A 15,435-nucleotide genomic window follows, 5' to 3' on the forward strand; every position below is an offset into this window, starting at 1 on the left:
TCTCTCTCTCACGCGCGAGTTTTCTGCCACTTTTCTTTCCCGGTTCAATAGCAGCTAAAAAATACCAAAATCAAATGAAAAAAAATAAATAAGCTGATTTCAATCAAAAGCGACTTACCTCGCGTTAGAAAGACGTCTCTGGGCGTGTGTTTTCCATGTTTCTGTTGTGAGAAATATCCCTCAAAAGAGAACGTGAGATTGTCTTATAAGCGAGTACAAGTACCCCCCAAAAAAAAATCCCTCTTTGCAAAGATTGTAAAGGCCCTATATGACACACAACACTCGCTGCAAAGTCACGTGAGCTCCATAAAGTTGCTTTTATGGTTTTGGGGAGTAGACAATGTTCAATATAATTCACGCGGGCTTGAATGAGAGTGACGGCTTAACGGCGTGCGAGGGGACCGCGCGGGCTGCACTTGCGGCGCGCGGGCGCTCATATCTGCGGACTCCCAATGTTTCCATAAAACTATCCAGAGGGCCTGCATGCCGTTTTTATCGCCTTTTAATCGCATCTAATTTCATTTCATGTTACATCCTGCTTGAGTCCACATTTTACTCGGCGAAAATAGCAACGATTTGTTTTTTTTTTTAGAGCTCTGACAATCCTCCTTCCGCATTAGGAAAAAAAAAAGAAAAGAAAAAATTCACATGGCTTTGTTTTGTGTTATAACAATTAGATTTTTTTTGTGTGTGTGTGTGTGTGTGTGTGTGGAGGACTTTAGCGAGGTTCTGCAGTGATTGATGCCCACCAGGCGAGTCACTTGGACGGCCAAAGGTGGTGCGCGGGCTGCACCCAACATGAAAGCCGTGAGGCCTGTTCGTATATCCTCCTCTTTTCACGACAAAAAAACTAAAAACAAGAAAACAAAAACAAAAAAACAGGAGTGATTTCAACCCCTGGACGTTTTGCGCATATTCGTAACTATATTAAAGTGGCAATTTGGCCATCCTGTTACGACTATTGCATATTGATAGGGTTAATGTGGAGCCGGATGTCATGCATTATTCATGACGACGGGATCATCCGGGGGTCAGGAGACGACGAGGCGGACACGCTTTGCACGGTCACAGCGCACAACATGTGAGATTGACGCAACAATTCTGTACCATTGTGCACTCATCACGTGACAAATTTGCAGGCAAAAATCATATGTATTAGACTCGTTTTTTTTAAAAAAATTTAAATGTCTATTCTTTAAAAAAAAAAAAAAAAAAGATTATCTCTCACAAAAGCATACCAAGTCAATAATTCTAGGGGGGGGGAAATACAATCAAGCCATCGTTTAAATGCAATGATTAAATATAATTTCATCAAATCAACGAGCCGCGAGTGACTAATTCAAACTCGTTTCATTATGATAAAGGGAAAAAAAGTGAAATATGTGATTGGAGTTTGTTAATTGATCCAAAACGAGGGACATTGGTGATGTAATGAAGCCTCGCTGGCAGCAGAGGGCGCCTCAGACCGGCCTGGACGATGATGGATGTTTTTTTTTTTTTTTTTTTCCTTTTCTTTTCTTTCCTTCCAGCTCGACGTTCTTATCTTCGCCAGTACAAAAGAGGGGGGGGGGGGGGCGGGTCGTGAGGGTCATGTAGGTTAGAGAAGCTGCAGCTCTCTTTTGTATTTACATGTAGCTCATTTTCTCTGCCCTTGTAGCCGCAGAAATACTTGAATCTCACACACTTGGAGTGTTTGAGATGCTTTTGGAGATAATGAGCCAGAAGAAATACACCGTACTTGGATTGAAGTAGTCCTCATCTGTCGCCAACGCTGAATTTTGGGAAAGGATGCTTATTTTGTTATTTCTTTGAAATGGCCAGCTATACTGTAGATTTCTTTCTTTTTCCCCCAGCCCAGCTAAATAGACATTTCCTAATCCCAAAATTTAAAAAAAATGCAAACTAGCAATTAAAATGATAATATTTTTTAAAAACTGGATTCAATTAGGGAAGAAACAATTCTTAAAATTCAAAGAAAATATTTCAATGTGTAGAGTGAGTTGAAAAAGAAGAGAGCACATTGACTACTAAGCAGGATATTTTAAAATAGTTTTAAAAAATGTTTGCCTCTCATTCTAATGCAGAACATAATGAGGAATTTATAGGCTGGAATAATTTGTATATAACCCGAAAAGTAAATATTCATTTTGCTAGCAGCACTCTGAGGTTAAAAAAAAAAAAAAAGAAGGCCTTCCCTCAAATTGATATTGTTGACATTCAGTAAGGAAAATTAGGAATCCAAACCATATTCCATATTCATTTTCTGTGAATTGGCATGAATTCTGGAAGTCGTTCAATAATTACACCTCTGATAAATAATATTATTGGCTCGTCTCATATTGGCCGTGTTGCCTTATTGAAATTTCTAAATATCAACTCCTGATTTGCTCTTTTTCTCTCCTTTGTCGGGACACGTTAGGAAAACGTACGAGTCCATTCGTGATGATAATTTGACTTTCACGCTGTATTTGGGTTCACTAAATCCCAAGTGTCCCATATCACAAAGTGTCATCACAATCACACATTTTGTGTGCGCTTACGGAAAACATTTTCACAATGCGCTCCCTGAAGGAGTCAATTACATTTAATAAACTATTCATTGAGCAATTGAATGTCTTGTAATTACAAAAAACGTGCATTAAATATCAAGTTATGGTTCCTTTGTATACAATTCTCACACAGTTACATCTCATTATTACCCTGTATGTTTTTTTTTTAAAGCATTTTTTTGTATTAAGAAAACAAAAGCAGTTCAATTTTAAACAAAAGTTTCAACCCGTTACATATTTTAAGGATTGTCAATTCAAGATTTGAAGCGTACAATAATGTGATTTGCTAGCAATGCGCGCGTAGTTCCATATTTTGAACTGAATTTTGTTTTTTACGTCGACGTCTATTCGTGACCAAAAGCTAACTGAATTGTCTAACATCGCTTATTGTGACAAATGTTGTGCATTTGATTCAACTCGTCTTTTGATGTTAAACATTTTAAGTGCATTTCTCGTGGTCTCGCTGTTTACAATTTCTAAGCTCAAAAAGTACTGGATACGGTGTAGCTCAGTGGTTCTCGGTATTATACGAGTACCACTAGCTGTATGCGGGCTCCCTCTAGTGGCGCAAGAAAGTATCACCGAATTAAACTTTGAAATCCTCCCTAATATTGTTTTATTTGTTTTAATCCAGTACAGTGGGGTTGTTGAGTAGAATTCAGTTGTACTTCATGTTTAAGTTCAATACTGTTGCCGTCAAACGTTTAGAACTTATATGTGTGCTATACATTTTAATTGAATCGTCACGTAAGTGCAGTTTTATTTTCCTATAGCCAATCGCACGCAGTGTTAACGTTTAAACTGCGTACAATCTTGCAGTGCATGACCGTAATATTAAACACCTTCTCGCAGTAAAACCTCTGCCCAGTTTCTTGAATGAACACGTACACCTACTACGCTAATGTGTTTTTAATGTTGGTTGTTATGGTGGTACTTGGAAAGCCAAGTACCTTTTTTAATTTGTCTTTTTGAAGGTAGTACTTGGTGTAAAAAGTTTGAGAAGCACTGATGTTGCTGATGGTGCATTCTTCTTCTTCTTCGCTCGTATAGCAATCCAGATCATTTCTGTTCATGACAATGTGAGTTTTTTTGCTGTTGTTCTCCACGCGTTGCGTTCCACGTCTACCTGGGAACTTTTCAGCGTTGCGTGCAAAGCTTTGCAAGCCTTGCCTCCTGTTCTCCGCGAGTGCAAGGAGAAGCTGGCGTGTGTGAAAGTTGCCTTGAATGAGGCCATTGTTCTCCGCATCATTTGTCACCTCCTCCATTCACGTCTGCACTCCACACGAGCATGTGGGAGTGTGCAGGGGACACTGACGGGACAACCAGCATATCTGTCTGTGTGCACTACACGCGTGCATGTGTTTTCCGAAGTAACCAAAAGAATACAAACTGCTCTCGGTGTGATATAGAATGGAAGCGCACTGATAAACACACAGCTAGTATAGTGTTTGGATAGCTCTCTGAAAGTCTCAATAAAAGAATGTTTATCTTTGCGAAGGCGGAATCTATTGATGCAGCTCGTGCATCAATAGATTTCAACTTTTATCGGTCAAAGTTGTGATTGGTGTGCACTATAAATGTGTCCTTGCATGTATGTGCACGAGGATAAGATGAGGCCTGTTCGCAGCAACTCAAACAAAAGGGAAAGCGAATTGAGCACTCAATGAACTAATGGGAAATGCAACATTATTTTGGGTTCAATATAATAACTTAATGTGCTTTTCTTTCATTATATTTAAATAACTGTCTTGGCCGAGGGGAGAAACCACATTGTGGTATAGTCCATTATAGCTGGCACGTTACTAAATATGGCGTCCTGGCAAAACAGGGCTTGGGGAAATATGCATTTTTGTGTGTTGCATCTTTTTTAGTACACGTGAACGTTACTATCTTTACAAAGGTTGATTTTTCATACAGTTCTGTGCATTGTAAGGACAAAATGTTTAACTGCACTCAAATGTCAGCAAAGTCAATTCATTACTAACTGGAATAGTTGGAAGTCATCTTAACACAAGAAAATGTAGCAACATTTAAGTAAAAAAAAAAAAAAAAAAAAAAAAAAGTGAGAATATACTTTTCTCGTGTTTTAGCATGATAACATTCTTGGGAGGAATGGAGAAATCCCATATGTTTCTTGTTCGGGTTACCAAATATGGTTCCTCGCCAATATGGGGCCTCCTTGGAAAACATAACTTGGGAGAAATATGCATTTTTGTAAGCTATTTTAAAAGTTTTTTTTCCCCATACATCAGAAGTATTTTATGGTTTGTTTGTTTACTTTTGAGTGTGCTCTCAAATGACCTGAGAGCAATACATCTAATCACGTGACTAGTGAAGCTCTGTGGGGGGATGGGGTGGGGGAGCTGTCCATTATGTGACGTCATACAGAATCCTATGTTGTGTTCACCGTCCCTGGGCTCAAAATGTGTCCTTTTTTTGGTTTTGGTTTTTCCTTTCGTGACAATTGAAATGCTATTTCAGCAGGTCAAAATGACCTCGGCCAGCCAATCACGTCCATCGACACGCACAGCGTGAAGATGAGAGATCAAACGTGTCCCAGATCGATGCGTGCGTCACTGCAGCGCGTCCAGGCCTCCTTTCATCTTCCATCCGTGGATGTGAGGAAGAACAATATTATTATTGTTACTGGACAACTATCGCGTACATACGCAAAAACATCTGGAGGAGAGTTATGAGGTCAACGCTAAATATAAAGACGATGCGATTCATCGGGAAATGATTTTGAGGGCGGTGAGGAGGACCCAGAGCAGGTTGTCCCAATCTAAAGCCGCTTATATACGCAAATAGTCCATCGTGATGGAAGTGGCCGCTGTTTCATTCCCACAAAAGACGCCATTGGCCGTTCGTAACAATAAGAAAAAAGCTCCGTCTTGTCATCATTATCACGGGCTACATTAGCGCGTTTGCATGCATGATGACCAGAAAGGCTTTTTTTTTTCCTTCCACCCCCCCCACCCCCTCTCTCTTCTTCTCCCTTCTCGTCATACATGCACGCGCACCACTCACGCGCAGACAGACAGAGTGCAGGGTGGTTGTGTGATAAGGCAAACACTGTCCACTCCGTCGACAAACATCCACAAATGCTGCACGCAGACTCGACCTCCAGGATTACTTGAACACCTTTTATCTCCCAAATATAATAATAATATTATAAGTGTAAGGGGGGTGAAGAGCGGCGTCGTTGTTTGCGCGCGCGCTCCCGCGCGCGCGCGGGGATGAATGGAGCTTTCCGAGGTAAGGCGGCCGCATGCAGACGCGCTGATGTGTCTTTATGATTTACGAGCCTGACTCGAGGCTGCTCGGTTCAAGCAGAGTTCATAAAGCTGCATGCCTCCACACTTCTTCTTCTTCTTCTACTTCTCCTTTTTTTTCTGCTGCTGCTTCACCTCATTAAGACGACAGTGGCTATGCATGCAAACATATTCACATTCCCACCCCCCATATTGGATTTAAACAAAAGCTGCCCCCTGCACAATGGACTTCTTGTTGAGGGTTATCATGGCGATATATAACGCCGATTATTTCGCCATTAAAATGCTATTGTTCGTATTTATAGCCACATAACGGCCACAAAATAAAAGCAGAAACCAAAACGATTTCATGTTTCATTGTCATTTTTGTGTTATGTCTATTTATTTGTTGGCATCTTGGCAAGCGTTTTTCCCCCCCTGAACCTAACAAAAGCGTTTTTTTTTCTCACAATGAAATATTCTACTTAATAGGATTTATTAGTTTATTAAACAGAGACAAAGCACAATAATAAACATTGCTTAAAAGTGCAAGAGTCAGCCAAAAAGGCTATTCTCCATCTTTTTCCCCTTCCTTTTAAAAAGTCATCCAAAAAATGAATATAACCAGAAAATAAAGCTCAAAATACAAAGTTATTCAATCTTTGCAAACACGCAGACCGCTGATTTAAAAACAAAAAGAAAGAAATAACGAGAATATTAACAATAACACCTATCCTTGAACAAAATGTAATTCAGTCATTCCAAATGTGATGTTTACATTCTATTCCACAGTGTTGCAAAGAAAAAAGAATTCAGGGAATTTATTGCGATTTTAAATGGAGCAAAGCAATACGTATGGAAACTTATGGGCCAGCCCGTATTAATATTGCGCAGCCTGTGTGCAGGCTATTCATGTCAGCAGACTATTGAGTTGATAAGATGGATCATTTGGTCTCCTCCCTGATTCTGCCTTCTTTCAGACGCTCTGGAAAGCTGCCATGTGACATTTTGGCTGCCAGAGCCGCGTCACAAGGTCAAAGGGCCTCGCTGCGTGCGCGCCATGGAGAGCGGCCAGAGACAGAAGCTCAAGCAGCCGCAGCGAGAGCAGCAACACCGCGGCGGCATCTCGCTGCAGCGTGGTGCGTTCACGGGCACCAAGCAGCCGGTGCAGGAGCACAAGTTTGGGCCGAGCAAAAGCATTTTCCCCTGGATGCAAGAGTCCAGACAGGCCAAGCAAAAACTAGACAGGAGACTTACAGGTTTGTAAATGACAGCTTTAGAATTATTAAGAATTATTTTTAGTCATCGATGAGGTGATGAATTGGATTTAAAAAAGAAAAAAACAAACAGTTTTAAGTTCCATCCCTTCATTGGCAGAGCCAAAAATGCACAAACTGAGTATGATTCAGTTATGTACGTCAGAAAATAAGCAAAACAAAATGTTGATCATTGTTTTACAAAGTGAAGCAGATTAAACATGGACGACGACGGAAATCTGAGAAGATTTCCTGTTGAGATGCTGAAATTCTGAGAATTCGGACAACTCGTCTCGCGACGATTACTCGATTATCAAAATAGTTGTCGATGAATCGAGGAATTGTCGCATCGTGCGGCTGAACGTTGAGAATGCAACACAGTGCGGGCAAATGTCAAGGCACTCAAATGTAAACGCATTTCCAAACATCACGTACACTGCCACGATTGACAACAAATTCAAGTCTTTTGACACTTTTCAATTGGAACACTTTTAAGACCAAAAAAGATGATGCGCAGTATAAACAAGGAATTGCTTGTATGGCAATCATAAATCCTGATCGTGCAACAAAAAGTCACCTTGCAGTCTAACGTCATTAGTTGAACACAAATCAAATAATACAAGTATAAGGCAAATAAAGTCATTCAATGCAAATTAGAAGTCAAATACTAGTAGAATTTGTAACAACAACCAATTCAACATTTAGTGTAATACAAGTCAAATATTGAAACACCAAAGCATGATAAATATTAACTGATAACGCAAATAAACTACGAAATAAAAACATACATATTTTGGTGACAATTAAAGATTCCAAATGTAAATATAGTGAAAACAGGGAGTACGTAAAAAAAAAGTGATGGAAAGTGTTGTAAATAACCACACTAAATAAAAACTAATAAATAATCATACTAATAATGCTAAAGCTAAAAACGCCTTAATAATGTTGACTGTCTGCTTTGAAAAATTGTGCACGCGTGTGTGCTGTAATTGTAATTAATGGGCCTATTTGTACGGTTGCTGTGGCAGAGCGCGCAACGGTGGCGAGCACCGAAGCTTGCAGCTCCAGCTCGCCGGCCTGCAAGCGGAGTCGCACGGCGTACACCAGCGCGCAGCTGCTGGAGCTGGAGAAGGAGTTCCACTTCAGCCGCTACCTGTGCAGGCCGCGGCGGATGGAGATGGCCGGCCTGCTCAACCTGCAGGAGAGGCAGATCAAGATCTGGTTCCAGAACCGCCGAATGAAGCAGAAGAAGGACGAGAGGCTCCAGCAGCTCCAGCAGCAGCAGCAGCACGACCTGGCCTCAGCCTCGCCCTCCTCACCCGGCTCGTCCCCCTCCGCCTCGGGCAGCCCCACTCTATCCAGCCTGGGCTACGTGCACTTGGGCGGGGACTACCAGCCGGCCTCGCTTCGGGCCCGGTCCCAGCAGCACCGGCCCCGGCCTCAGTGGTCCGAGTTCCCCGCTCAGGGCTTCGCGCTCCACGAGCCGCAGTTTGACGCGCACGCGCAGAATCCCAACGAGGATTTCCATTGGTCTTATTTGTCCCCAAACTCGTGCAGCCCTCACGACAGAATCATGCACGCGCCGAAACTCACGCATCTCTAATTCGCCGCAAAACAACAACAACAACAACAACAACAACCGTATACTATACACGTCCGGATGCATTTCCCCCATATAGGGTCGTCATGACACCGAAACCATATAAATTCATACAACATATTCGACAACAAATTCATGAATTTTGAAAAAAAAAAAAATGCTGGTTGATCAAAAAAAAATGCATTTGCAATTATGCTACAGATTTCAGTAAATAGACACCCATTATTTGCCTTATTGGATGATAAAATAGACAATGACATGGTTGGGGGGGGGGGGGGGGGGGGGGCTTGAGTTTGATACCGGTACGAGCCCCCTCTAGTGGTACGCGAAAGAATCACTGCCTGAGTACCGTTCAGTTGTATTTAACTTTTTAGTACAATACATTTACGTTTCATTAAAAAAAACTCTTTCTTTTCAAACATTTCTAAAAGTACGATTTGTATTTAACTTATGCGCAATTGACTCATTATTTAAGTACAGTTGTTTTTTTTTTTTAAATGAATCTATATTTAGAAAATGCATAATGTTAGAGTGGCTTACAATAATATTAAATATACGTTTTAGGAATACAAACTGTCCTTGTTTTAGGCCTACTACACGACTGTATTTTATTGTCGGACATAATGGTACTTGAATAACTACAAATGTTTTTGGGAGGTTGTGTCAAAAGAAACACTGACGCAACGCATTAACCACTCGAATATGGTTCATTAATGTTAGACTAACGAAAGTATGACTACTGTAATGCAGCTAGAATTATTTCTTTTATTTATTCCACATTTACACATAATTGAAAAGCCTAAAAAAGAATGATAAGAATACATTTGACATGTGAGAAGAGTGTCTTTGTCCCTTAGAGGGTCACAGAAGCTGTCTTTTTTGTTTTGTTTTGTTTTGTTTTGTTTTAAAGAGCACATGATGGATCACTATGCGCTAAGTCAGTCAAAAAAAAAAAAAGGAAGGAAGGAAGGCTCGACAATTCATTCGTAAAAAGCAACACATCTCTCCATTCTGCCCATAGAAAAGTACATTTCAAACACTAAGCGCGTTAAATGTTGACAGCTTTATGGCAGCAAAGAGATAAATGGCCGATAAAAGAGCCTAAAGGCCACATTTAGAGACGACATTTGGTTTTGATTGAGAAATAGTAACTAAATGGATACTTCATTTTTTTGTTTTTGTTTTTGTTTTTGTTTTCTCCACACCGAGCTCATTAAGAGTTTGCGAGAGGCAATTATTATTTTTTGTGCTGCTCGATGTTCGTGTTGTTGTTATCAGATGGATGAGCGCGTTTGATTGAAGCGTTTGTCATGCAAAATGCGAGCCGCGTGACGGACGAGCGGAGCCGGCCTCGCCATTGGCCGGCCGCGGGTCACGTGGCGTGCCAGCAAGGCGATATGAGGGGCGGTGGGCACTTTTTACAGCTTTGACATACTACCTCCGGGGTGAAGGCGATTAATGACTCATCCGGCGTGACCCTGCGACGCAACGCGATGAACTCCTACCTCGACTACCCAATCTGCACCCGCGGGCCGAACCTTTTCAACCTCAACCACGATGCGTGCGCCACCGCGGACCGCTACGGTCAGGAGGGCCGCTTGGTCGCGCCGCGCCACAACCACCAGAACCTTCCCTTGCACCACCACCACCACCACCACCACCACCACCACCAGACGCACGTCGACCTGGACCTGCAGTACGCACCGCCGGGAAACTCGGTGTACGGGACCCACGCGGAGTACGAACACCACCAGTACGGCCTGTCCTCGGAGCAGGACCGGGGCTACATGCACGCGCACGCGCACGTCTCGCCTTTTACCGGGGACAGCTGCAGCGGCCCCGCCGGCGCACAGTACGCGCATTACGGTGGCGCGGAGCAGAGGCAAGCGGAGTGTCCTCCAGAGACTCTTTACACGTGCGGCGCGACCCACAACGAGGACGTGGATCACGCGGAGGAAACTTCCAGAACTTTCGACTGGATGAAAGTGAAGAGGAATCCTCCCAAAACAGGTGAGCCGCTCGACGTAAAACGGTGCGTGAAAAGTTGCCACGCCAACTCACGTCCATTAAAACAACAACAACAACAAAAGTTCCATGAGTTTGGCGTCTTCCATTCCATTCCATTCCACTCATCTCTTCTCTTCTCAGCGGTTCTGTCCGAGTTCGGCGTCCCCGGGCAGCACAACGTGATCCGCACCAACTTCACCACCAAGCAGCTGACCGAGCTGGAGAAGGAGTTCCACTTCAACAAGTACCTGACGCGGGCGCGCAGGGTGGAGGTGGCCGCCAGCCTGGAGCTCAACGAGACGCAGGTGAAGATCTGGTTCCAGAACCGGCGCATGAAACAGAAGAAGCGCGACAAGCTGGGCTGCGCGCTGGGCTGCAGCGGGCCGGCGGAGAAGCTCTCGGGCCCTGACGCCCCCCCGCCCCCCACCCAAGGACAGGGCAGCACAGAACTCAATTCGTGAACTCAATTGACGTCGTTCCCCCTCAGAGGCAGCATTCCAAAATAGGGAGACAAAAAACATCAAATGCACGTCAACTCGCGGGATTTCAGGGTATACAAATAACTGCTAAATGTGCTTTTGTTATTTACTGCTTTTAAAAAAAATGTATCGTGTTTGTGTCCAAGCACTGAGCCGTTCAGTGTCACTGTTTGCACTATTTATTTGACAGGGTATTTTACAACAATTGTCCAGAGGTTTTAGATGAATAAAGTTTATCAAGTTCAAATGAACCACTGACACTGCTGTTGCTCTTACTGTTATTTTATTCACGTTTATGAGTCAGGGAGTTGGCAAAAAGTGTGGCGGTCTATATTTATTCCCCTCTTGCATAATGTGACAAGAGGAATCTTTCACAACACACAGGGTGGTTCCTGGTGACCTATTCACCTCCAAATACCTCCGGGGGCTCTAAACATGACAACAAACTGCAGGGTGTTGCAGGTCTCCATTTTTGTTACCCAAATCCTGCTGGATGCAGTTGACACTCAAATGCATTGGCGTATTTTTACATCAAATCATTGTTTCTTTTTTTTGTTGTTTTTAGGGAACTCACTTGACATCTCGGTGCTTATTTGGGCTGCTGTCCGACCTGACCGCCTAGTCGGGTGTGATGGCAAAGGGGGGGGGGGGCGGGGGCAGGGAGTTTCAATATTTGCAGTGGGTGTTGGGTTTGTGCACAAACACCCACACGCTCATACTGGCCCCGCAGCGCTGGCCTGTCGGCGGCCTTCTTTCCTGGCGGCCGAGGTTCACGCAGAGTTCACCCGCAAATGAATGCCGAGTCAATCTGTCAGGACACCAGGGTGGCTGCAGGCCTCCACATTTGAGGGATCTCTCATCAAAGTTCCACATCAACATGGAAATTAGCGACCACCTGAAATATAACAGCTGGACTAAATTGATTGAAGGTGGAAATTAGGGCAATTAGAGGAGGTAGAAAGACACAACCTGACATGCAAAAGTTGCGCTTTAGATTCTTTTCTCCAGAAAAGTTGCTAAATGTAGCGACCGATTCACTAAGTTGCCAACACTGACTCTGCTTTTGTAAATTAACGCCTCTCTGTTCGCAGCCATGTTGTTAGTGTAAGTAGCGCACACTAGAGAGGCCGCGCATTGAACGACAGAGGCCACACAAAAAAAAAGTTCTGGGAAATGAATTTGCCCAGTCCTACGTGAAAGTGTTTAGAATTTAAATTAAACCTGTGAAGAAATGAAGTTTTGATAATGCATTTTCATTTTATGGTTTATAGTTTAAGCTGTTTCAACTGAGTCACAAGGCCAAGTACTGTGGCGGTGGGTGATAAGGGCTGGGGCGGGGGGCATCATCAATATGGGTCACGGTGGCACATTCGACAAGAAGGAAGCGGTCTGCGCAGAAGACAAGTGTGGGATTTCATTCCTGAGGTGTGATCCCCGCCATCTCTGCGGGTAATACCTCAACGCTCCCAGCGGGCTCTCCATCTGGAGGTGTCAGAGTCGGCACGGCGGCCGACGCCTCGGAGACAGATGTTCGCCTCGGGAAGGGGGAGGAAGAACTCGGAAGAACTTCTGCTGGACAATGCAGGAGGAGGGGGGGGGGGGGGGGGGAGGAGGAGAACCTGCACAGATACAAACATCAGAAGCCCATTTAAAGATACAGTGAAGACGTAATGGCAATTATAAATCGTAAGCAACGACTACTTCAACACACACATGGAGCAGCAACACATATACAGAGCATACAATACTCACATGTATAAATTCTCTCTCCTCCATGGAACGACAAATATTAAAACGGCAAATTGTGGTGGTGTATTACACTAAAGGGGTGCAAATCCCAATCCGCACTTGCCTGCATACTGCAAAAACCGATAAAAAATGATCGCTTAAAGACCGCCCATATATCGGGGATGCGATCAGTGAACCACGATATAGAGGGGTGGGGGGGGGGGGGGGGGGGGAGGGGGGGTGTACAGCAGTCGATATCTGACACATCACCAGATGACCTTTGAGGTCAAGCCAGTGCTGTTTGTACCCCATGCTGCTCGCAGTTGTTGCCGGCTCTTTTACAAGTCTACTGCCAGGCTCACTTCCTTGGGTTTCTACCAGTTCCTCTGTCGCATGTCACCCGGCAGGGACCCCCGGCTTCAAAGGGCGAGCCGGGTTCCGGTATTCATGGGAGAACCAGGGGGGGGTTCTCATCTCACAGATGTCTCCGAGGGCCTCGTGTTTTTAGGCAAATATGGTCACAGGTGAGCAGATATGCTGCATTGTTTATGTGTGCTCAATCTAAATGTGATCGTACGCGAAAGGACACATTCTTATACAGTATTTAGAATCAATTTGAAATTTGTCTTGTTTTTTAAATTTATTGCTCAAATAAACATAACGCATCCCTAAATAAAACAGTACACATTACAGAAGCAGATTATCTATGTTTCTATGCATGACTGAAGGTAAAATACAAGTAAAGAACAACAAAAAAAACTTATTTACAGACATTGGTGGCAGAAACATTATTCACAAAACTAAAACCAGGCATGGATCTAATCATGGGAAACGTTTATTTAAGGAACACAAGTGGCATGATTTGATTGATTACATAAGTGAATTTTACACAATCAGTACAATTCACTCACCCCAAAAGTGATCATTTTAATCGGAAAAAAAAAAAAAAATCTAAAAAGTAAATTCACTATTATGTGTAAAAATTCGAACAATTGCACATATTTTGAGAAGAAACCCTAACTTCTAACAGGAATTTCGACTGTATCGTACGTGATAATAATACATTAGTGATGTTTTAATGTTTGCATTGTTTTTCGGTCATTCATTCAATAAGCAATCAAATTAGCAATCAAAGAGAGAATTTACATTGGTGAATAATAATCTCATGGTCTGTAAACAGGTTAAGTATCTCAGACGTCTTATTACAGATCAAGTGACAGATGCTTTTTAATAAATATATTTTCCTATGCTTCTATTGGTGTAACTATATAGTATATTTCTTGCTTTATATTGTGTATCCTGTTTGTCTATGCCTGGAACTCCAGCCTGTAAATAAAATATTGACACAGTTTCATTTGAATAATTTATACAGCTTGGACAGTTAAACTGTAACTGCAATCTTACAGTGGAGGAAAGCAGCCTCGTTATGATCAGCACGTTTGCTTCTTCCTTTGTTGTTGTACTGAAGCTCCATTGAACTCGAGACCCTCCCCCCATCCGTGTCAGGCTCTAATGGATGTGCGAGCCCGAAGGCCCGGCCTCTCGGATCCCCTCGGCGGCCGCATCCTTTCTCCGCCCCGTCAGTGCGGTAACTGGGATAGACAGGTGACTTGGCCATGGTTAACGTCTTAATACTCGCCGGGATTGCCTCCAGGATCCGAGCGGCGAGCTTTAATAGTTTTCCTCCTGTCGAGCCGGCAAGAAAAACAAGACTAGCAACGAGGCGGCGCGGCCAAGCAGCACCGTGCAACGTTGGTCCGCGGAGTACACAGAGAATCCCAGTTTATCGCGAGGGATATGTTCGAGACCGACCTGCAATAGGTGAAAATCTGCGCTATGAAGACCATAAAAAACATATTTTTACACTTCATACTCATTAGAACACGATTAAAGACCCTGTAAAGTGAATTTGTTTCTAAATGCATTGTACACGTCTGAAGATAATTGCTGAAAACGGGAAAAGACCGGGAACTATGTACAAGTTGTAGCACTCATCTGTGGAGATGTAGCGCTTTTCATCATTTCAGTTTTAAAAAGGCTGAGATATTGCAAGCATTTTTGTTACAAACACCCCTTTTAAAATAAATTGAAGAATACTTGTCCAGTTTTTACTGGCTTCTGATTTCAAAACTACTATCTGTAATAATATAAGGAGGCGGTCAGACATTTACATGGGTTCACAGTCATAGCGCCACTCCAAAGGAAACCATAACAACAATGTGGCCTGCGACAAAAATGGGTAAGACACCCCTGCTGTATACCGTGAAAACCCATGAAAAGCTATCACTTAAAACTCTGCGATATAGCGTAGGGCGCAAAAGATGAACCGCGATATTGCGACGGTTCACCGTAACGCCGTCACGATTGCAGGAGGATGCTCCTTGCGTTGACACTCGTGGAAATTGGAGCGGCTCCTTCCAGAACTCAATCAGTGTCACGTCACATGGTTCAAAGTGGCCAATTCGCCGGCGCCAGCAGGTTGAGAAATGCAAGGTGACAGTTCATTTTACCACCGACAGTGTGGCGGTCTCGCTCGCTGCTTCCCCAGTCAATTCCCAGCGAGCA

General features: G+C 43.3%; 2 protein-coding genes across 2 annotated transcripts; both read left to right on the forward strand.

Annotated features, from left to right (window-relative positions):
- Positions 1 to 6,860: 6,860 nt before the first annotated feature.
- Positions 6,861 to 8,780, forward strand: LOC133469637 (homeobox protein Hox-D3-like). Its single transcript, XM_061756933.1, has 2 exons — positions 6,861 to 7,059; positions 8,013 to 8,780. Exons 1-2 carry the CDS (start codon positions 6,861 to 6,863, stop codon positions 8,657 to 8,659), a joined length of 846 nt encoding a protein of 281 aa, XP_061612917.1. The 3' UTR covers positions 8,660 to 8,780.
- Positions 8,781 to 9,612: 832 nt separating this feature from the next.
- LOC133469245 (homeobox protein Hox-B1b-like) lies at positions 9,613 to 11,352 on the forward strand. The gene is made up of 2 exons (XM_061756068.1): positions 9,613 to 10,666; positions 10,805 to 11,352. The coding sequence occupies exons 1-2, from the start codon at positions 10,150 to 10,152 to the stop codon at positions 11,122 to 11,124; spliced, it is 837 nt and encodes a 278-aa protein (XP_061612052.1). The 5' UTR covers positions 9,613 to 10,149; the 3' UTR covers positions 11,125 to 11,352.
- Positions 11,353 to 15,435: the final 4,083 nt, after the last annotated feature.

This window comes from Phyllopteryx taeniolatus, chromosome 19 (assembly GCF_024500385.1).
Source record: "Phyllopteryx taeniolatus isolate TA_2022b chromosome 19, UOR_Ptae_1.2, whole genome shotgun sequence".
NCBI classification, from domain to species: domain Eukaryota; kingdom Metazoa; phylum Chordata; class Actinopteri; order Syngnathiformes; family Syngnathidae; genus Phyllopteryx; species Phyllopteryx taeniolatus.

Excerpts from the sequence above, each read along its gene's own strand:
- LOC133469637 (XM_061756933.1), top strand. The coding sequence starts at position 6,861 with ATGGAGAGCGGCCAGAGACAGAAGCTCAAGCAGCCGCAGCGAGAGCAG. Across the intron at positions 7,060-8,012 it reads ACTAGACAGGAGACTTACAG|CTTTGAAAAATTGTGCACGC; the intron begins GTTTGTAAATGA and ends GTTGACTGTCTG.
- LOC133469245 (XM_061756068.1), top strand. The coding sequence starts at position 10,150 with ATGAACTCCTACCTCGACTACCCAATCTGCACCCGCGGGCCGAACCTT. Across the intron at positions 10,667-10,804 it reads GAGGAATCCTCCCAAAACAG|CGGTTCTGTCCGAGTTCGGC; the intron begins GTGAGCCGCTCG and ends TTCTCTTCTCAG.